Here is a 21,816-nt window from a genome sequence, read left to right on the forward strand (position 1 = left end):
GGGGGGGGGGAGATGGGAGACGTGAGGAGAGTGAGCAACAGCAGTATTGCTTGATTCCTTGCACGTTATTCAATTGGCTGCAGGCATTTTGGATACTAGCGAGTGTGGTGGGGGAGACCAATGTACAGCTTTATTTTGCTATTTGGACACCATTAGGGAGCCCTGTATTAGGCTGTATGGGGGAAGTGCTTGTTTGCGTTATGATGAGCAGTTCCGCCAGAGGAAAGTGGAGAGGCCGACACTTTGCTGGGATCATAAGGAGATAAGTTTGTGGATGCACCTTATGATGTCAGGGAGGCCGGGGGGCCTTCAGTTTTTTCAGGAGGTGGCAGCAGTCAACAAGCAGGGGGTCTGTCCACCGGTAAGAAGAAGGGAGTTTGCTGGCTCTTCAATGAAGGGGGTTGTAAGTTTGGTGGGGGATGCCAGTCCCGGCATTAATAAGTATTATGTGGACTCCATTACTTGGATGATTTTTGGCTGATTTTGAAAGGGCCGCCAGATAGCTCTGTGTGCAGGGTGCTATTGGCCACATTACAGCATGTGGCTGATCGCTTTGGGGTGCCATTGGCAGAAAAAAAGACTGAAGGGCCTTCGACATCACTGTTTTTGCTCGAGATCAAGTTGAAAACGATGGCAATGGAGAGCAGATTGCCGTTGGACAAGTTGCTGGCATTGTAGGACGAGGTCAGGGGGGAGTGTTTAGAGAAAAATGAGATTAAAGTAGGTGCAGTCATTGTTGAGTAAGCTTAACTTTGCCTGCAGGGTTATGAAGATGGGGAGAGTTTTTTGTAGGAGGTTAGCTGCGGCTACATCAGGGGTGGCTTCGCCATTGCATTTTATTAGGTTGACAAGGGAGCTGCGAGAGGACTTGAAGGTGTGATGGATTTTTCTGGATTCGTCTAATGGTAGGGCTCTGTGGCTAGAAGGTCCAGTTGACTCGGTGGATCTGGACTTGTTTATAGACACGGAAGGGTCAATGGGTTTTGGGGTGTGTTTTGGGGGCCAAGTAGTGTGTGGTTTTGGAGCTTTTTCCGTGGTGGCGGTTGAATTGTGGGGGTCACTGTTGTCCAATAAGAAAGTTTTCATTGTGACAAGTTAGTTAGGTTATATTATTTGGGGTTAATTTTTTTATGTCAAATTTTGCTGGAATTTAAATGTTTGTTGGGGAATTGATGGTAAGCGGAGTTGGGGGTTGATGGGGTGGTAAAAAGATTGGTGGGGGAAAGATCAAGTTTGGGATAGATGGTCCAAGCTACCCTGGTCATGTTCACTGAGCTGTACATGAACAGATCAATATCAATGAAAGAAAAACTGCCCTTACAATCTAAAAAAAACTTGGCCCACCAGTCTAGAATGTCCAGATGCAGAGAGTGTCCCTCCTATTCACATTGGCAAATGTAAGCAATAGGGATATAATCTCCTGTCTATCCAAAGAAGCTAAGAGGGGGCAGGAAATTGAAGATCTGATGTGGTTGATGTCAGGATTGTTTGGTGAACAAGCTCCCAGCTTGTCACTATTTATTACAAGAAGTTACAGAGCGGAAAGCATTCTCACTTTTGACAACCATCAACTTACTGCTGTGTTCATGAAAAACAGAGCTTAGCGATTGGTAATGAACACAACAGGAAATGTCCCCATTGGCTGATGGTTGTCAGGGGTAGGAACGCAGTACAGCATGGGAGGTAAAGCTGGAACACATGGAAGGGTAAGCATATATTTCATATTTGTTTTATTTAGGCTTTGGTGCCTGTGGTTTTATTTCCAGCTTTATAGTTTGGAACATAGGCAAACAAGTCTAAACATAGACAACCTTACTTTCTATGTTCACAGGTGATATGTTCATACTTACATTCTCAAAAGAAAAAACAGAGCTGGGGAAAATATGACGGTTGTCATGTCTTGAGAATATATGTTTGTTTGGAGTTTCCTAAAAAAAAATAAAAAATGGTAAGAACATTAAATGTAATTATTGCATCGCAGGGAGGCCACCAGTCAGGTTACAGAGCTGTGCAGGTTACAAATAATAAAATGAAAACTACCTCAGCCACATATTATCTCCACAGGATAACGGTTTTAATGCTATTACCTTCAAGGCATTCATTATATGGATGACATTGGATTTCTTTATACAGCCACTGGAAAGATTTGGCAAGGTTAGAGGGTAATATTGTTATGATCAGCAGGCTTAATATATGCAGAAGTAATTAAAATTTAAGCAAGTTTCACAAGACATTAATTTTCTCTGATGCTAAAAATATTTCCTCTCAATGTACAGGGAATGACGGTCCCTATGTATATAGATTAATGGGTAAGCTATTGTTCTTTTTTGCATACTTACATTGACTGAATTCTTAATAAGGAATATGCAGATCTAAAGACAATGAGCTTTCTGATGGGATTCACCAATGTAATCTTACGTTTCTGATCTAGGAGGATTCTTTTGGATGCAATTGATATTGGTTCATTTATAACAGAGATGATTTGTTGGCCCTGAAAATAGGGAAATTAAAGCTTTCAATAGAAACTGAAATTAGTTTTACACAGAGGTTGGTGAAGGTAAAAGTAGACATCTTAGGTAAGGATTAACCAATTACTGCTTGGTACAATCAAATGCTCTGATCTTAGGCTATGTTGATTTGCCAGGCTGGGAGGACATCTGTGCAAGAGGTCATTAAAGTGCAAGTAAACTGAAAAAAAAAAACTCCTTTGCAGATCTGTCAATCAGGGAGGTTTCCTAGATTGGGTCCTGCGTCATCCTGGTATACTCCTTCATACCTGTGCAAAGGGAGTGCTTCTTACTCCTTCTTTGTACATCCCCTGATCTCGCACTGCGCAGAGGCGTGAGGCATGTATGCAGGGAGGCTCTGTGCTCCCATTCAGTCTTGATTGCTGCGGCGATCAACATAGAAAGGATTAAAAAAAGTTTTAAGTCCCCTCCACAAAAAAAAGAAGGTAATTTTTACCTTATATAAAAGGGTCATCTACCCTTTTATGTAAGATAAAAAATTTAATTTAGTTTTTTACTTTAAGTCCCGGCAACCTAATTACAATGAAAACAGAACTAAACCCTATATATACTCACCTGCCCCTGTTCCGTCACCAGTGCCATCATCCTTTTCCTTCTCTTCCTCATTTCGATCTTTGGCCTTCTTGATTTGCCAGGCTGGGATGATGCCTGTGTGAGAGTTCATTAGGTCCCAGCAACTGTAGGGGAAGCTGTGTATCCTGGCATTCGATGATGAGTTACGCATGTATAACGTAGTGATTCTAACAGATGAAGAACACAATCAGACAGCTAAGAATTCCTATTGCCGAAGGGGTATTGCTTGTCCCTTTCTGCAATGAAGCCCTGTCTGGTCTCAAATAGATTATACACTGTAACTTTGTAGCAAGTCACAATGTGAAATGACAGAGCAGGAAATGATCTAGATTTTTACGACTGCATCATTATTGAATTGTCATCTCAGTCCAGGAAGTAGATGGTAACCTTGGATTATGCCTTCACAAAAACTGCTTGGTACTTCTGGACAGTAAAGAGAGGCCCGTAGCCGTAAGAATTAGGCGCAGGGCCTACATGACCGGGTGCTAGGCCTAGCCCAGAGCTTTTAAGGGGTTAAGGAAAAAGGTAGTGTTGCCAGAGGGGGCTGGGCTAGTATACAACGTGGGGTAGGAGGAGATTAGGAATGGGAGAGGTTAAAAGGGCTGGATGATAGTGAGAGGCCCTCTTTTGGAAAGAAAAAGTTTTTCTGCATGGACGCAGGTTGGGAGAGGGAGTTTTTGGCCTAGTCAGGCGTCAGCAGCTTTAAGTTGCAGCCTGGCCACAGGATGTAGTAAGGGGGAGGTTGGAGGAGGTTTAATCAGTGGGTTGAGGTGGCAGGGCTGTGGTTTCGCCTGCCAGCTAGGGGCCTGCTTGTGGCCCCTTCAGGGATCCGCTGGGTAGTTTAGGGTGCAACCCTCTACTATGTCGGGGGTCTAAGAAGGCAGCCCTTGGATCATATGGGGAGAGAGGCCTGCAGGCCTGGGGCTCCCTATGTGGGTTTTTAGACCTTGCAGTGGCCAGGACCTCATTGGTGGGCAGTGGTGTGTGGGTGGTTTAGGATCGACGGGGATCCTTTCTTCCCCGGTCGGGGGTTTCAGGGGGGTCATGTGGGTCGGCCGCGCCTGAAGCCGGGGACTCACGTAGTGCGGGTCCCCAACGGAGGGTGCCGCAGATTCCCCCGAACGCGGTGGTGGTAGTGGGGCGAATGCCTCTGCCTCCCGGGCACGGTGCGGACCCGGGAGGGCATTCCTGCTGGCTGCCGGGCTGGAGCGGGTCCGCTGATCAGGGTTCGCTGAACCGGAAGTGAAGGCCGGCCGCGTCACTTCCGGTAATCCCTGAGGTTGGGGAGCTCTCGGTCGGCAAAGGAGCCCTCGTTTTCAGGTTCCTGCCGGCGGATCAAGCTGCGGGGCAGCGAGGACCCTGAGGACGGCAAGTATTACGTTTTTTTTTTTTTTTTGTGCATCACACCGACACAAAGAGCAGGCCACAACAACCAACCCACTTCCGGGTCTGAGACCAATAGCTTGGGTTGCTGTGGATTACTCCGCAATGCGGCTGCCCAGGTTCTGCTAGAAAGTGTTTGCTCTGTTGCCCATAGCAACCACCTTCCATCTGACCAGGAAGATGATGAGGCTGTAACATATCCCCCATGGGGGAGGGCAGACAGCCAAATGTTGTGGATACAATGACCTGGGTGCTTGTGTGATAAATCTGCCTATCGGGCTCTTGTGTCACACACACCAGGGATGGTGCCCGGGGACCCCCTGTAATGCCAGCCTTTTTTTTTTTTTTTTTCTCACGGTGGTCGTGCTGGGGGGATGGTATGGGTATTACTCACTGGTGTCTGTCCTGGGGCATGGTCTTTGCTTTTCCCACAATCTTCAGTACTGGGGGGATGGTATTTCGTAGCACTTACTGGGGTCTGTGCTGGGGGAGGTAATCACAGTTTCTCCCAGTTGTCAGTATCGGGGGATGGTACGCGGTGTTACGCCTTGGGGCCACCGCTGGGGGGTTGGGAGTACAGTAATTTTACATTGGTTAGTTACTGGGGTTACGATACTTTGTTACTTACTTACCGGAGGTTAGTAATAGGTTAGTAATAGGGGTTAGTATACTTTATTACTCCTTGTTGGGGTGCTTGCGGTGGGTGAGTTTAAACTTCTCTCCCACGGTCAATTGGGCGGGGTGTTATTTGAGGTCACTATGTGTCGGTTTTGGGGATGGGGGTGCATCTTCTCACAGGTCGGTGTGGGGTGGTGGGGTACTCTGGTACTCCTGGTTTAAGTGCGGTGGGGTGGTATGCGCTATTTTTCCCAGGTCGCTACTGGGGGAAGGCTTATTCTATTGTTCCCAGGTGGGGGTGCTGTCAGTGATATTGACCGATGGAAGTTAGTTCTAGTGGACTGGTATACTTTTATTACTCCCTTGTGTTGATGCAGTGGGTTGGTATGCCTCGTTCTGCCCTATTGTTGGTGGTGCGGGAGCATTGATTTTATTGCTTTAGGGGGTCAGTGGTGTGTTTTACGGGCCCATTGTATTGCACCTTGGTGTCCGTAGTGGGGGTGGGGGGTAGAGTCCTCTTTCTCTGCAAGGTTTCTGGTCTGCTATATTACTTGATGATATCTGCTTGGCGGGGTGGGTATGCTCTATTGCTCTCGAATGTCCTAAGGGTGGGTGGGTTACGCTACTTCCCCGTGCTGGCCATATGGGGGATGTATGCTCTATTGCTTCTGCACAATGAAAAATAAGCGGGTGCTCTACTTTCTTTCTTCCTAGTGTTGTTGCTCGGTGGGGTGGTGTGTTTCCTTTGTTTACCTGGAGTATGTGCAGTGGCTGGTTTGCAGTGGATTGTGGCTGGCTTAGTCTGAGGTGTGGAGTGAGGAGGGGGATGTCTCAGGCTCGGGTCATAGTATGGATTTGCGGACTTTGTGGGAATGAGTGGTTTTCAATTGCAGGTTGGGGCACTCGGCTGTGGTTGGTTTGGTTGCATTATGGTGAGTTGGGCACGGTTGCTTGGGGCAGGGTGTGCAGAGGATGTTTACAGTTGATCTAGCGGCAGTGGTCTCTCTTGAAGGGGGAGTACAGTGGGTCGGATGTTTGTACTCACAGTGATGGGGAATGGGGTCGGAGCCTCGCACATTCGGGGGCAAGTGAGGGGCCCTAGCGTGGTACAGTACGGGCTGAAGGGGAGATAATTTGTGGTGTTGGTGGAGAGTGTCTGGGAGGGTTTCAGGCGGGGCATGGGTTTGTTCCACACTGCCCGGTGGGAAGTACAGACAGAGGTGGGCCATTTCGGTGATCGGGATAGGGGGTAGCATAGTGTTTCATCTTGTAAGGGTGCCAAGGTGTTTCGGCCTGGTTGGATAGGGGGACCAGGACTAGTTGACAGGGGTGAACAAGCTTTGTTCGACAAGGCTGGGAACGAAGCAGTTGCGAAGGTGGGGGTCAATTCGGTGTCCGGGCATGGGGGTAGCATAGTGCTGCATCCTGTTCGGGTTGGATGGCCAGGTGTTGCGGTCTCGTGGGATACAGTGGTCAGGACCAGTTGGATGCCCGTAGGTCAATACTACACGGAGTGAGCTGAACACAGCGTTGGCGACATTTCGGTGGCTGGGAACGTAGATGGCATAGTTCTACATCGTATGGTGTCAGGGGAGTGGCCCCTTGGCATGGTAGGGCTCCGTGCAGAAGGGGGGGGGTCTAAGATTGGAGATAAAATTTACATGTGAGATATATTTGGACTGTTGAACTGGAATTCACGGTGGCGACTGGAGTGACCTGGTGCTGCGGTCTGGTCCGATGCATTGGCCAGGACTGGTTGGATTCGGAACGCTCGTGGTTCCATACTGCTCGGTGTGAGCTCAATACAGCGGTGGGCCATTTCGGTGGCTTAAAAGTAAAAAAAAAATAAAAAAGTGGGGGTAGCACAGTGCTACATCACATGATGTCGGAGGAGTGGCCCCTTGGCATGGTAGGGCTCAGTGCCAAAGGGGGTCTAGGATTGGAGAGAAAATGTCCTAGTGGGATATATATTTCAAAAGTTAAAAATGGTCTTCACAGTGGCGACTGGAATGACCTTGTGTTGCGGTCTGGTCTGATACAATGGCCAGGACTGATTGGATGCGGAACGCTTGTGGTTCCATGCTGCACGGTGTGCGCTCAGTACAGTGGTGAGCCCTTTTGGTGGCTGAAAAATGGGGGTAGCATAGTGCTACATTATATGAGGTCGGAGGAGTGGCCCTTGGCATGGTAGAGCTCCGTGCCAAAGGGGTCTAAGATTGGAGAGAAAATTTCCAAGTGGGATATATATTTCAAAGGTTAAATTGGTCTTCACGATGGCGACTGGAATGACCTGGTGTTGCGGTCTGGTCCGATACACTAGCCAGGACTGATTGGATGCGGAACGCTCGTGGTTCCATACTGCAAGATGGGGATCAATACAGCGGTGGACTATTTTGGTGGCTAAAAAGTGGGGGTAGCATAGTGCTACATCATATGAGTTCGGTGGAGTGACCCTTTGGCATGGTAGGGCTCCATGCCAGGGGGGGGGGATCTATGATTGGAGTAATATTTCCAAGTGGCATACATTTTGGATTGTCGAACTGATCTTCAAGGCGACGGCTGGACTGCCCTGGTGTTGCGGCCTGGTTATGATGGCCAGGACAAACAAAATTCTTGATTGGACAGGGGCATGGTTCAACCCAACTCGGAGCATGGAATACGGCGGGAGGCATCTTTACGGTCAGGAATGGAGGAGGACCAACGTTAAGAAGCTCAGCGGGTAGAGGTAGCGCTCAGATGCGAGGTTTCACACCTGAGCGCTGTGGCGGTTGGGGTCTTGGAAGGCAGGGATTCAGTGTATTGAAAAGGGGTGGATTTTGGCAGGGGGGATCCCCTTTGGTGGGCTCTCCCCTTTATGGTGAACGGATGATTATGGCTCCTGAAGGCAGTGCTGGGCAGCTAGGGGCCAAGGTGGAGATGTTGGAAGAGTTCAATTCTTGTTGGGTGGGATTTTGCCTTCTGAGACCTGCAGCTTGGTTGTTTGGGTGTAAAATTGGGAGTTTGATAACATTATGGATACTGTTGTAATGGTTATGTATTAATAAAAGGGGAATTAAGTTGTTGGTTAATTAAGCTATATTCAATGTAATATGTTAACATTATATAATCCCGTTTTAATAATAATTATATTAATAATGGAGTGTTGTGTTAATTTATGTTAATGTATGCTTATCAAAGTGTAAAATGTAATTTATTTGGCATTTATTTATTTGGATATTTGTTTGTTAATTATTTGGAAAGTTAAACTTTATTTAATGGTGTTTTAAATAAACGGCTGCTTGCCAGCCAATTTCAATCCAAGATTTTGTGTTGGGGTATTTAATGGGGGGGATTGGCTGGTAAGCAGGAGGAGGTTTGGAAGTAGGCGGTAGTTATTACAATGGTGTTTATAAAGGATAGGCTATGAGGTCCGAGTTACCCGGGTCATGCATATGACGGCATCATCAGTGAGTACACTAATCTCTTTGTGAGAGGTAAAAAATACACATATATTTGATACTAACTTATTAAAGTTCTTCAAGACTGGAGAAGACTATCATGGCGAAGCTGAGTCATACAGCAAACCTAGAATTGATTTCTTAAAATAATTTGCTAATATTTTGCAAATGTTTTCAATCCTGGATCAGATTTATCTTATGTTTGCTGGATCACACTGTTTTTCCCATGATAGTCTATCTTTTCCAGTCTTGGAGAGCTTTAATAAATCAGGCTCATTATTTATCATGCATACTTTCAACACACACAAAATATCTGATGCTCAGTAAACTTTAAGTACTTGACAATCGTTTCACATTTATGTTTACCTTCCTTTAGCCAAGATTCTTTTCCTGTTGCAAAATAAACAGCAGAATAAAACGAAGGGGTAAATATGTGAAGTATATTAAGATTCCATAGCAATAATACGCTTCCATAGCAATAAAAACGAGAGGGCCTGCAGGTCACTTGGCTCAGTGCCCCACGCTGAGTTGAGAACTCAATACAGGTCACGAAGTTCTTTTTTGGTTTCTCTGACATAGATGGTGCTTCAGCAGGAGGTAATAATGATGAAAGATTGAGCCATTAGTGCGGCAGAGGTGTAACTACCCAAGCCAACTCTCATTATAAAAGTAAAAAGCTAGCACAGTTTGCTGAATCTCTTGCAATAGTGCTATGCTTAATGTTGTTTAATTATTAGAAGATGGAGGTTGATGCTAATGCATATTTTTATGAAAAAAAGGTGCTGTACCAGAAGTTGCATATATATAAGCCGTTTAATGAGTTTTACCGCTGTACTTGCATAACATAAACCAAATATTTGTCGACTGTAATCCCAGGACGTAGCTATAATGGGAAATGATCTTTCAACAAAGGCTTTGGTATAGGCTGGAGAGTGGAAATTTCTTTGTTATTTCATATGGATTTCACATAGCTTGTCATCAAGGTTTCATTATGGTTCAATTTTGCTGGCCTGAACACTTCTCTATTAAAGTGGCCCTGTACAGAAAAAAAGATTTATACTTACCTTTCTGATGGGCAGGGAGTGAAATCTTTAAAGCTTGGAGATTTTGTCAATATTGCTATACTGCCTACCTGTTGGCCCTGTAACATACTTACAATCCTGGGCTCCTCATAGCCACATAGCTTAGTTTATTGCCCCTGTAGATCGTTTTAAAGAACTGACACATTAATGTTTAGCAACGCATGTATCAAGTAGAAGGAAGGAGTATGGTTATAGGGTGCACACACAGACAGCTGGCCCAGTTCCCCCAAATCTCCACTCATCCAGCCACACATAACTCCCATTGCAACATCCATACCATGCAGGCAGCCAGATTATTTATAGAATTTGTAGTCTGGGCGGGTACACCTATGTCTATGGAATACACAGTGCATTCTTCCAATTATTACTTCTAATTTTTTTTGGAACAAAAGAAGTGAAGAAATGCCAAAGTGGGTGGGAAAACCAAAATTTCAGAGTGCACAAATCTGTAGTAGAGGGATTTAAACATTTACCAACATTTACCAACAGCTATTATTACACATTTTTTAAAATCGTATACATGCTTTAATGTTCCGTCATGTGTGGTTCTCATCACCGCATGCCTGTCAGGAGCTTCGTAATCAAAATGTACATCTGAGAAGCAATTAAAAAGGCCAAGCGACTGCAAACGCTTAAATTTATCTGCGCATTTAAGGAATTCTTCAGCAAAGAACAAAGGCACTGTTCTATAACATGTAATCATTTTGTTGTAAGAATTACAGAGCGCTAATGAACATTAATCATATGACAACTAATCCTAATTACGCAGCCCAGTAGATGGAAAATTCCAATAGTAAAACACAAAGGATGTATTAGAGACATAAATCTTTGTATAATATACACATACATACATATATATATATATATATATATATATATATATATATATATATATATATATATATATATATATATATATATATATATATATATTAAGAGAAATCAGCACAGTGGTAGGGTATTAGCACTTCAGCTTGGAGGCACTGTGGTCCTGGGCATTGCATAGTGTTTAATATGCTGCCACTGCATCCCTTTCATCATTTGTGGTTGGCTTGTTCCAAAGTACCCCACACTTTTGTTTTGGTACAGTCTCTAAATGCTGCTTCCATACCCCCCTGCTACAACCTCCACCATTGCTTCTGGTTCAGTGTTGCTCTTGTCCATGTAACGTATGGAGGCTTTGACATGAAATGTCTTTGCTCCTCCATAATGTACCAGCCTGAAATAAACTACTTTAGATTCCACTTAGTCATTTTGTCCTCTGATCAGACACTGCCTGTGGATCTGGTCAAGTTAACAAGTTACTGTGCAGAACAGATTGGGTCTCAGGAAATTGTGTCTTCTGCATAAAGCGACCGCTCTAGAACGGCATCAGTGATAGCTACATTTCTGCTAAGCCTACTATAATCACATAATCCGTCCCAGTGTTCTAACAAAAGAAATAATGCACCTCATACATCCCTCTAAACAAGCCTATCTCAGGCGTTTTACCATGGGGGAACCCTTGAAATAATTTTCAGGTTCCAGGGAACCTCTGACATTATTTATGATTAACCCAATTCATGGCACACTGTCATGCTGGTCAATGGGACACATGCATCTTACGTTGCTGGCCAGTGGGAAGAATGTCATCTTTAAAATTGCCCAAATACAAGTAGTCCCTGGGTTACATTCGACATAGGGACTGTAGGTTTGTTCCTAAATTAAATTTGTATGTAAGTTGGAACAAGTACATTATTTTAATAAATTTAATTAGGACAGATGTATGTCTCAACATAATATTAGGCAGCATGGTGTCATTTACTGTATAAAATCCTCACTGTCAGTTAATCACAAACAAAGCAAAAAAAAAATTTTGGAGCCTAGACTTTCATTAACTTCTGGAGCAAGCTGTGCTTTAACTCCCCTAGCTGTATTCCCGAGTGTGACTCGGATTGGATTTTCTAGGCAGAAATCGGTATTGCAGAGTCACACTCGGGGTAGATTTTAACTATAATAAAAAAAACACTTACCTTGTTCCATCGGTGTCCCCCGGCGTACTGATGGTCCCTACAGGTCCTGGGAACACATCCTCCTCCTCCGATCTCCAGCCGCATAATGCAGCAACGATCTCCGGGGTTTACCGGTGACCTCGGTGCGGACGAGAGGATCAGCGGGAAATTCAAAAAATTTTGTGTTGGATTCAATACAAAATAGCTGTATTGAGTCCAATACAAAGAAATACTACAAATAATTATATTATATATATGTATTATATATGCTACTGTACACTTACATTACATTACAAAAGTTTATTATTAACTTTATTAAATATTGGTGAGTTATGCCTAAGATTTTTACAATGAAAAATACATTTTCATGCAAAAAATTGTACCACTTTTTGGTGTGGAAATTAAAGAGTCATTAAAGAGTTACAAGATGTTGCTCAGCTCTGTTTAGCAAAAGATTTAAAGATTTCTTCTGCAAGTCATACACCCCCCCCCCCCCCCCCACCTATTAAGCCTTTGTGCTGCACAGAATGAGCAGGGAAGCCTGTTTGAATCTAGGAAGTCGCTATGTCAGATGTCCTTAACTCGGGGACTGCCTGTAGATCATTGATTTTAGTTGTAATTAACCAGACAAAAACTGATTATTGTGCCACCTCTGCAGGAACCCTATGGCTGGGGATGACAAACCTCAAACTTCATTTAAGCCTCTGGGCAAAGCATCCATCTGTGTGCTCATTGTGGAAAATAGTCATTTTAGGAAGAATGTAAAAAAAAGGTCACCTAAAACCATTATATGATAAAGTTCTTTAAAAAGCTGTTTTCTCTGCAATATTTCTATTTTGTCTAAAAATTTCCCAGTTTGCAGAACACAATAGCTCAAGCTGCAATGAGTCCGAGCAGTGACTTCCTTCCCCTCCCCAGCTCACTTTTTAATGGTAAAGCTTAGAAAGCTATATAACACTTCTTTATATGATCCTAAAATAATGAAGATAAATGTGACTCAGCATCATGATGGTTTCTATTTAATGGGTCTTGTTAAACCACATGCAGTGTGATGGTGTAATTAAAAAAATGTAGGCATCCATTTGATCACTGGCAAGTAAAATGCATAAAAAATTTGCATGTTCCACAAATGCCTGATAAAATATGTTTATGCATACAGATTATAATCTGTATGCATAAACACATTTTATCAGGCATTTGTCGAGCACGCAAATATTTACAAGCATTGCCCCAAGCCTGAAAGTTGCGGCCTTTTTATAATAATGACATTTCAGAACTGAATTTCTGTGTTTTGCTCTCAGAGATGCCTCTTCTAGCACACTAAGCGGCTGAATAGCTGAACAGTACCACTTAGTTCGATTTAGGTTGCTGGTAATTGCGAAAGTTTGGAGCTATGCAAAAGACTGGTGAGTGCATACAAATGTAGCTGAACATTAAGAAATGTCAGTGCAAGTATTCTGGAGCTGGGAGCAGCTAAATGCGATTGCACAATTATCTGTAAAATCTTCTGCTTAGTCTCTGAAGTACAGAGAGGAGGAAAGAGTGGTCATGTCTGCATCTCCTAAAATGGAATAATCTGAAGCTCACATTATCGGGGAAAGAACTCGGCTAAGTGCTTGTGTGCTGCTTTATTTCTACCTTAGGATGTCCTATATCTGGGACGTGTTTCCTTGGATTTGCCTAAATACCCCCATAGTATACCCTTTTGTTCCCCATGGCAACAATCCTTTTCTAAACACTAACATTATTATTACACAGTATTTACATAGCGCCAACCTATTACACAGCGCTGTACAAAGTCCATAGTCATGACACTATCTGTCCCTCACAATCTATTGTTCCTACCATAGCCATATGTTTTTGTGGGGGGGAGCCAATTAACCTAACTGTATGTTTTTGGAATGTGGGAGGAAGCCCACACAAAAACACGGGAAGAATTTGCAAACTCCATGCAGATAGTGTTCTGGTTGAGATTTGTACCTGGGCCCCAGCGCTGCAAAGGCCAAAGTGCTAACCACTGACCCACCATGCTGCAACACCATGGGGTGATTTACTAAAAGAAGACAGGCTTATAGCTTTAAAAAATAACATTAATCTCCCCAGCGGTAAAAAACAAGCTAAAAGCAGTAACCCAGAGTCACACTCGGGGTAGCTAAAATAATGAAAAACGATGATAAAAACTATGTTACCTGGTCCGCCGGCGTCCTTCGCGACCCGTCCTCCCGCATCCTCCGGCCGGCGTCCTCTGCATCTCATAAGTCACCGGGGAGTTCCCGGTGATGTCAGTATGTGCGGCCGTTGCCTTGGGGGAGTTGCGGGAATTTCAAATTATTTTGTATAAAATTATTTTGTTATATTATTTAGTGCAGTTTTTTTTTTTTGGAAGAGGGTGTGTTTATAGTACATTAGTATATTTTTTAAAGTTTTTTTTTTTTTGTTGATTTGATTTGATTATTTCTGTACCGTCACTGTCATTTTTGTTTTGTTGTCCTTTCTTTGCAAAATGTAAAATATTGAGCCTTTTGAGAACCCATTTGTGACACACGAATGTCACAAATCAGAAGTGTCATTAGGGCAGCATTGTTTTTAATCCATTGGTTATCTAAGTAAAGTGGCTGCTAGGTCTGGGTACTTCAGAGGAGAGTAATGACTGATCCCTCGTACCTTAAAGTGCTGGGTATTCTAGACCAGTGTTCGCCAACCTTTTTGATCCTATGGACTACTAAACTTACGGGCTCCGGACCACACGTGCTGGGAACCGTGTGTCACTCAAAGACGAAGAAACTTACCCCTGAGTGACATCATGATGCCAGAACCCGCCCACTCTCACTGGTGGTCCGCAGCTCTGTCTGGTGCGCCCCCCCCCAGCGGGGTCCTTTTCTTGAGTCTGCTGGGGAGGGCACCAGCCAGAGCCGCGGACCACCAAAATTTTCACATGGACCACCGGTTGGGGACCGCTGTTCTAGGCGATGCTCATTGTACACACACTGTCACTTTGCTTAGTATTTGTGTCTCTTTAAGATTCTCTGGCAGCACCCTACATCTGAGTTATATCAAGCCACTTGTCATAATAAACCTTTATGTTAAAATAGAGTCGGAGTAATGTGTTTTTGGGATGTTTGGCCTGAAAGATGCTGTACTAAACAACTGTTGAGAACACCCATATTAAGAAATCTTTGCTTTGGATACAGCAATCTAAGGTTATACAAATCAATATTCCAAGGTAAATATTTTTCCTAGCGGCTTAAAACAAACATGTCAACTCTGAGCTCTGAAGAAACAAATAACGTTCCAAACACAACCCCAACAAGTTGGTTTACAAAAGGCTAGCTTTCTTTTTATCATGAAGCTTTTTTCATCGATGGCAGTCGAGCGAAACTGACACAGGCCGGGTCCCGCCTGCTATCTTTATTTGCACAGAACGCAGGTGATGATGTTGTAACCCATTTCTGTTCATTTATAATTTATATTAGAGTGCTGTAATGACACTACAGTTCTTTAGATTTAGGCTTTCATCTCTTACAGGTGCGGCGATACACTTCTCTGTGAGTTACAGCACTGTGGTTTATCCGACATCAGAGAGTACAGGGGAGGAGGTGATACATCTAGAATGTAGGTCAAAGTAAAAGTGAAGTACTGCAGCATTAAGGCCTTGGCGTGCTGGGGCCCTGGATCTAAAATACATTGGGGTGGATTTACTAAAGAAGTCTAGGCTGTTCATTTAGCATGGTGAATTATCACATTGTACAGAATAATTAACTTGACGTAGTGAATGTGGTGATAGTTCACTTTGCAAAGAATACCCAATCACGTGCACGGAAATCTACAAAAATAGTATTTTTCCCTTTCACATGATTAATGGCTGAAGTCAGCAGAGCTTCATCTCATTTATCAATCTAAGTGAAATATCCCATGAAAGGGGAAAATTTACCTTGCTATGTGAGCAGCCTATATAGCTTTAGTAAATCAACCCAATTATCTGCATGAAGGCAGTATATCCCCTAGGTTCACATATGACGTGGAGTTTTCTAAGTGAAAATACATTTTTATAGTGAATCTTTTTTATTTTTTTTATTTTTTTTTATACCTTTGTGTAAACATTAAAGCAGAACTAAGATTCCACATTAAAGGTTTAGCGTCAGGCAGGGCTTAATTGTAAACAGGGACAAGCGTTGTCTCTTCTGCAGAAAGCATTCTTACCTGCCTGATCACCAAATTTGGTAGATACTGAACCATTAAGCAATTAAAATCCCAAAGTTCTGCTTCAAAGTAAACAGTTTATAAGTTTACAGTCACATAAAGTTTTGGCACACTACTCACTTTAATTCGCTGGGCAAAGGCCTTTGGGGGTAGAGGCCTGGCCGCCATACGGTATTCCTGGCAGATATCATTCCGAATGTGGCTTCTAAAGTGTCCATGAAAGCCACTGGGGAACTGAAAGAAGAAGAATCATATAAAAAAGTTGAATTGTTTGCCAAAATGGAATCTGTGAATATGCAAACTGTCAATGTAAAACCCCCCTGAAGCCTATACAGGCGACACGCGTTGGGTACAGAACTTTATACTGTCTTATGGCCAGTAATGTAATATTAAATGTTTTTTTAGTGTTTGATATATAACAGGTAAAATTAGAAGTTTGTGCTTTACTGTGGCACTCAAAACCCCTCTTTTTTTAAACTAATTTTTCAGTCGTACTAATAACTTATACTCTGGGATTATAAGAGGTTCCTTCTACCAATACTATTTTTGGTAAGGCAGGAAGGGTAAAGTCAGATTTTTGTCAATGGCATCAGTTTAAGTTGCTTCTGTGGTCATTTAGAATATAGAAGTGGTACATATGTTAATGGTTTTGCACAGGTTCTTCAGAATAAAGCATTCTTTGCAATGGAATTTGCATTTATATCCAACCTTATTGTTATTATTAATATTAATAAACCATACCTATATAGCTCCAACATAATATACAGTGCTGTACATTAAATAGAGGTTGCAAATGACAAACACAACACAGGAGGAGGTGAGGACCCTGTCCAGAAGAGCTTACAATCTAAGCTTAACATTAGGAAATTGACATTTTTTAGACTATTGTTTACATACAGTACAAAAAACAGCTACGGCACAAATTTACTATGAAAACAAAAACGTGTTTATCTGCTTCTTTCTCTTGGACCATGGAACATTTATTAAAATAAAAAAATAAAAACTGGGATATTGAAATGCATTTAAATGGGTACTTCTTAATCATCAGCATAAAGCATTGTTATTTCTATATTTTGCTCTAGGTAACCTTGAGCCACTGGAATTATACTATGAATTATGAATCGTAATCTCTTTGGGAATTAAGCTGCGACTTGCGTGATGCAGGGTTCTAATAATAATTTTGTAAAACATTAATGAACAATGGTTGCCCAGAGGCTTCAAGCTGTTTGCCTCCGAAATGAACCAGCTCACAGGGATGAGCTGAAAGACTCTTGGATTACGATGAAAAATACGGTATTGTCTCAATGCTGAGGGCAAAATACGTAGAAGTTACAACCTGATGTCCTAATTAAACTCGACATAATATATGAGACTTATGAAAAGGTTATGGTTAATTATTTCTAAACAATAGTCAGCTGTTTAGGGTAGAAATATCCTAATTCTACGGTGCTCTCAAATAAAATCATGGTCGCCATTTTGATGGATGCCTTATAATTTTTAAGACGGGTGACCATTGACGTTTTTGTGGTCAGTGATGCAAGCAAGATCTACTGAACAGGACTGAGGTTTTATCCCATCACCCTAGGCCAACTATTCTGTGTCCCTTCCCTTTTCCCAAGCCAAATGTTTTGTTTTATCATAATCCTTCCCAAAGCAGATGTCATAGCCACACAAAGTATGCCAAAGCAGGGGGTAGAGAGGTGAACAAGACCCTTTCTCCACCATGAATCATTACACCTAGAACCAATGATTGAAAAAAGTAGGGTGAACTGTTTCCTACTCTGCTTCCATGGATGGTGCCATAGATGCTATACACAATTTCACATCTACGAATACATGGGCTTTACAAGGGCAACAAAACTGAGAATACAGCAGTATAGTAACAGGATGCAGGATGGTAGAATGATACTTTTTATTATGTACTACAATGGGTTACTAGGCCACTGCCTACATGGTTTGGGCAAAAGTAGGTTGACAACCCTTCAAGGGATTGAGTTCAAGTGTTTCCAGTAAGAGGTCCTGTTAATGATACAGTTTGGAAAGTCAATGTAGACAATTGTGTGCCTTTTGCCAAAAAATTGGGTAAGAATCTGTCCCTGCATAACTGTGCTTCTGTGGACCGGCTCCTGGAAGCCGTGGTTTGATGAGCCTGATGTGGGAGATCCAAATTGGCCTACAGAGGCTCTGACTTTAACCCTTTTGGAGACCTTTAGGATGAATTGGAAATATGATTGCAAGCCATCTAATATCAGTACCTAAACTCACAAATGCTCTTTGGGCTTCATGGTCAAAAATCCAGCAAACACACTACAAAATGTAGAAAGCCTTCCAAGAAAAGTAGAATCTATTAGAGCCCAAAGTGTTGGACACTGCACTACTATCATACCCTGCATACTTCTCTCTTGCACATATTGCCTTCTGTCATGCCATAAATTCTACTTTCCTGCACATATTGCCCAGTGGTATACCCTGCGCATATATACACACTCCTCGTCTGCACATACTGGAATCTCTCATACTCCCACACTCCTCTTCAGCACTTAGTGCTCACCATTATAGTTCATGCACTCCTCTTCTGCGCTTAGTGTCTACTGTCATACCCTTTACACCTTTGTCATACCCTACATACTTTTGTCCTGCACCTATTACCCAATGTCATACCCTTCACATATTACTCCTGTCAATATCCCTGCACTCCTTTCCTACACATACTGCAATCTGTCATTTGCCTTTACACCCCTCTCCTGCACTTAGTGCTTTTGATTATACCCTATATACTCCTCTTTTGCACATATGACCTCCTGTCATACCCAACATACTCTTCTGCACATATTGCCCAGTGTCATACCCTGAAAGTATATATCTTCTCTCATCTTCTGTACATACTGGAATCTGTCATTCCTGCACACTCCTCGCCTGCACATTATACTTTATGCGCTCCTCTTCTGTACACAATACTTCCTGTTACACTCTACATACTACTCTCCAGCACAGTGTAAGAGCCTGAAGATTTATTACCTCCTGTCAATGCCTCCAAATCCTCTCCTGCACCTACTAACACCTGTCATACCCTCTACACCCCTGTCCCTCTACACCTACGGCTTACTATTAAATCCTGTGCACCCTTCTTTTGCATATTTTAGACCCCTGCCTTACTCTCTGGGCTCTTGCTTTGCATTTATCTTGGCCACTATGTCCTCTGCACTCCTCTCCTAAAGGATTATCTATGCCATACGCTGCACAGTCTTCCCGTGTGCATATAACCAAGTCATACCTTGTGTATCCTCATCTGCACAAATCACCTCCCTTGATACCCTGTGCATTCCTCCTATAAAAAAATGCCTACTGTCATACCCTCCATGCTCCTCTCCTCCACATATTACTCTGTCATACCCTCCACACTCCTCTCCTGCACATACTGTCTGCTAAAACACCAATATTTTTGCTATCCCTTACCTTACCCATTCTGGAATAGGTAATCAATCAGAGATTGGCATGTAAATGTGCCACAATGTTGATACCACCTCCTGGATTGTAAGCTCTTTGGGGCAGGGTCCTCTTCCCCTCCTGTGTCACTGTCTGTATCTGTCTGTCATTTGCAACCCCTATATATTGTACAGCGCTGTGTATTATGTTGGCGCTAAATAAATACTGTTTATTCCTATTAATAATAATAATTACCCCGTATATTCATTTTCCCACAAAGGATAAAAAGACAGATAAATAACACAAATAATTGGAATGACATTTTTCTGTGTGTCTAGAATCCACAAAATTCTGCATTATATCCACCAACATTAAAAGCTGGGTTAATAAACCTAGAGAATACCTTATATTAAAATGAATACCCTTACCCAGGATCCTGTAATTGCCGCTGGCATCACTTCCTTTAGTAAAACCACATAGAAATTGTTGAATTTCACCTGTGCTGGATACAGGGAAAGTTGTATATTTTGTGTCTCTTGCACTGTTAATAGGTTGCCAGGGTGTTGTTGACATTGGTTGCTTAGTGACCGGAATAAAAGGCTGCGAGCAGCTTCGGAATTCCAGCTCACAACACAATGAGAAGTACAAATGTAAACAATACGAGAATATAAAATATTTATTTTTGGTCATGTGTAAAAAAACAACAATGTCCTATACGTCCTCGGCCTAATCTATGGCTACCAGGGGCTTTGTGGATGATAAATTTGACAGAAAAAATTCTTCACACATATAAATATTATATAAAAATTCTTTACGTGTAAAATATATTTTCAATATTGTACATAAATCGACATTCATTGATTGATTTGCAATGTGATCAGCTTGCAATTCCATAGGCCTGGTCGATATTATTGTCGTTTTTTGTGCTACACCTGTTAGGGCGATTTCTTGCTGATCCCAGATCTGCTGTACCTCTCTCTCTGATGGCTTCTGTTTACAGCGCTGGAAGCAAATGTTGGTTTACTGATAAGGAGGATATAACTAGTTTCAACAGGACTCAATTATCTACAAAACATAGCAAAAACACAAAAAGACTCAAAAATCTACTTCTCAAGACGCAAAATTCCACTTCTTACAACACCATAAACAGTTCTTTAGCGTTAATTCTTTGTAACCCATCATATTTTTGATCATTCCTTCGGTAATATAAATGTGTACATGCTCCGATATTAAAACAAAAATTAATTTTAAGGTCTTAAAGCGTACCTAAACTCAAAATTTTCACTTTACATAAAAGGGTAGACAACCTTTTACGCAGCACTGGCGCCTAATTGGGAGCTGAATCCTGAATGGGAGCGCATGCCTCCCGGGATACTTAGGTCACGCATCCCGGGAGGCTCTTGGCTGCTCCTTCTGCCCATGCCTGAGCATCTCGGACATGCGCAGAAGAAGCCCTTTCATCAATAAGAAAAAAAATTGCCGATCTCCCAATCTACGTCACCCGATATCGCGCCTGCACAGTGCGAGATTATGAGAAGCAGGAAGAACCCGGAAGAAGAGAGGAGAAGATGGCGGCGACTCGACTGGACGCCAAAGACGGGAACCGGCACAACGCGAGACCCGATGGAAGAAACCTCTAGACGGGACAGACTGATCTACAGGATTAGAGGTACGTGTGATTTTATTGTTTTATGTTTACTTCCGCTTTAAAATTCTGTCAGATATTTGTATGATTTATGGAAATGTTCCGATGCGATTGAGGATCTTTTAAATCTATGCTTGATATTAGGGAATACAGAAGTGGTTTATGGTCAATTCTAGAAAGCCATGCTTAGACCCGTGGTCACAGAGATTTCTTGTTTACAGGACAAGAATGGGAAATCCTTTAGGTTTCCATGCTCAGCGTCCCTTGTGTGTGCTGGGAGAAATGGAAGCCAGCACAAGAGTTACGTCATACTGGCCAGGCCAATTAATATGGCCAAAGGTTGTCCGGAAGGGGATAAATAGAAAACAAGATTCAGCCAGGTATATTTCCCCTTTATGGCTCCATCATACCAACGGTCCAGGTAGGCCTGCTTTCAGGGGACAAATTAGGCAATTGGCCAAAGGTCTCGCCTTTTCCAGGGTCCAAATTAACACAACTGAATTGGGTGCAGTACAGCTGTGCTTTGGGGGCCATTTCATATTTGCCCAGGGCCCCACTGTATACCATATATTGTGGAGCTGCAACATAATGTGCAACTCAAGACAAAGAGACATGGTCCAAAGAAAAACTGATTTAATAAATACACATGCACAGCGCTATGTAAAAGCACATGCGTGTCACTAGTGTGCATGCTAATGCATGCATTTTTTTATGAGCAACCCTTTAGTCATAACCTCCCTTTTCTGTCATAGCTTCACCAGCTCTGGCATTTAGAACCATTCTCTGTATCTTTTATCTCTATATTTGGAGCAAAAAAGACATTTTTGGGGTTCAATCTGCTTATCCTAGCAATAAACTCCGCCACGGCTGTGAGAGCTCCGCGAGGATTTGCCATATAAGGTAAGCTGTAGATCGCACGCCAGGCTCCGCCCC

The 21,816-nt window shown here is 42.7% G+C and overlaps 1 protein-coding gene across 1 annotated transcript in view; it reads right to left on the bottom strand.

Annotated features, from left to right (window-relative positions):
* The window catches only part of CIMIP7 (ciliary microtubule inner protein 7), a 25,455-nt gene extending 5,693 nt beyond the window's left edge, over positions 1 to 19,762 (bottom strand). The window contains exons 1-3 of the mRNA XM_072420648.1: positions 19,667 to 19,762; positions 15,933 to 16,046; positions 1,851 to 1,928 (exon numbers count right to left, since the gene is read on the bottom strand). Coding sequence (XP_072276749.1) covers positions 1,851 to 1,928; positions 15,933 to 16,046; positions 19,667 to 19,693 — 219 coding nt within the window. The 5' untranslated portion in view covers positions 19,694 to 19,762. The remainder of the gene's footprint in view (positions 1 to 1,850; positions 1,929 to 15,932; positions 16,047 to 19,666) is intronic.
* Positions 19,763 to 21,816: the final 2,054 nt, after the last annotated feature.

The sequence above is a fragment of the Pyxicephalus adspersus genome, chromosome 8 (genome assembly GCF_032062135.1).
Source record: "Pyxicephalus adspersus chromosome 8, UCB_Pads_2.0, whole genome shotgun sequence".
In the NCBI taxonomy this organism is placed as follows: domain Eukaryota; kingdom Metazoa; phylum Chordata; class Amphibia; order Anura; family Pyxicephalidae; genus Pyxicephalus; species Pyxicephalus adspersus.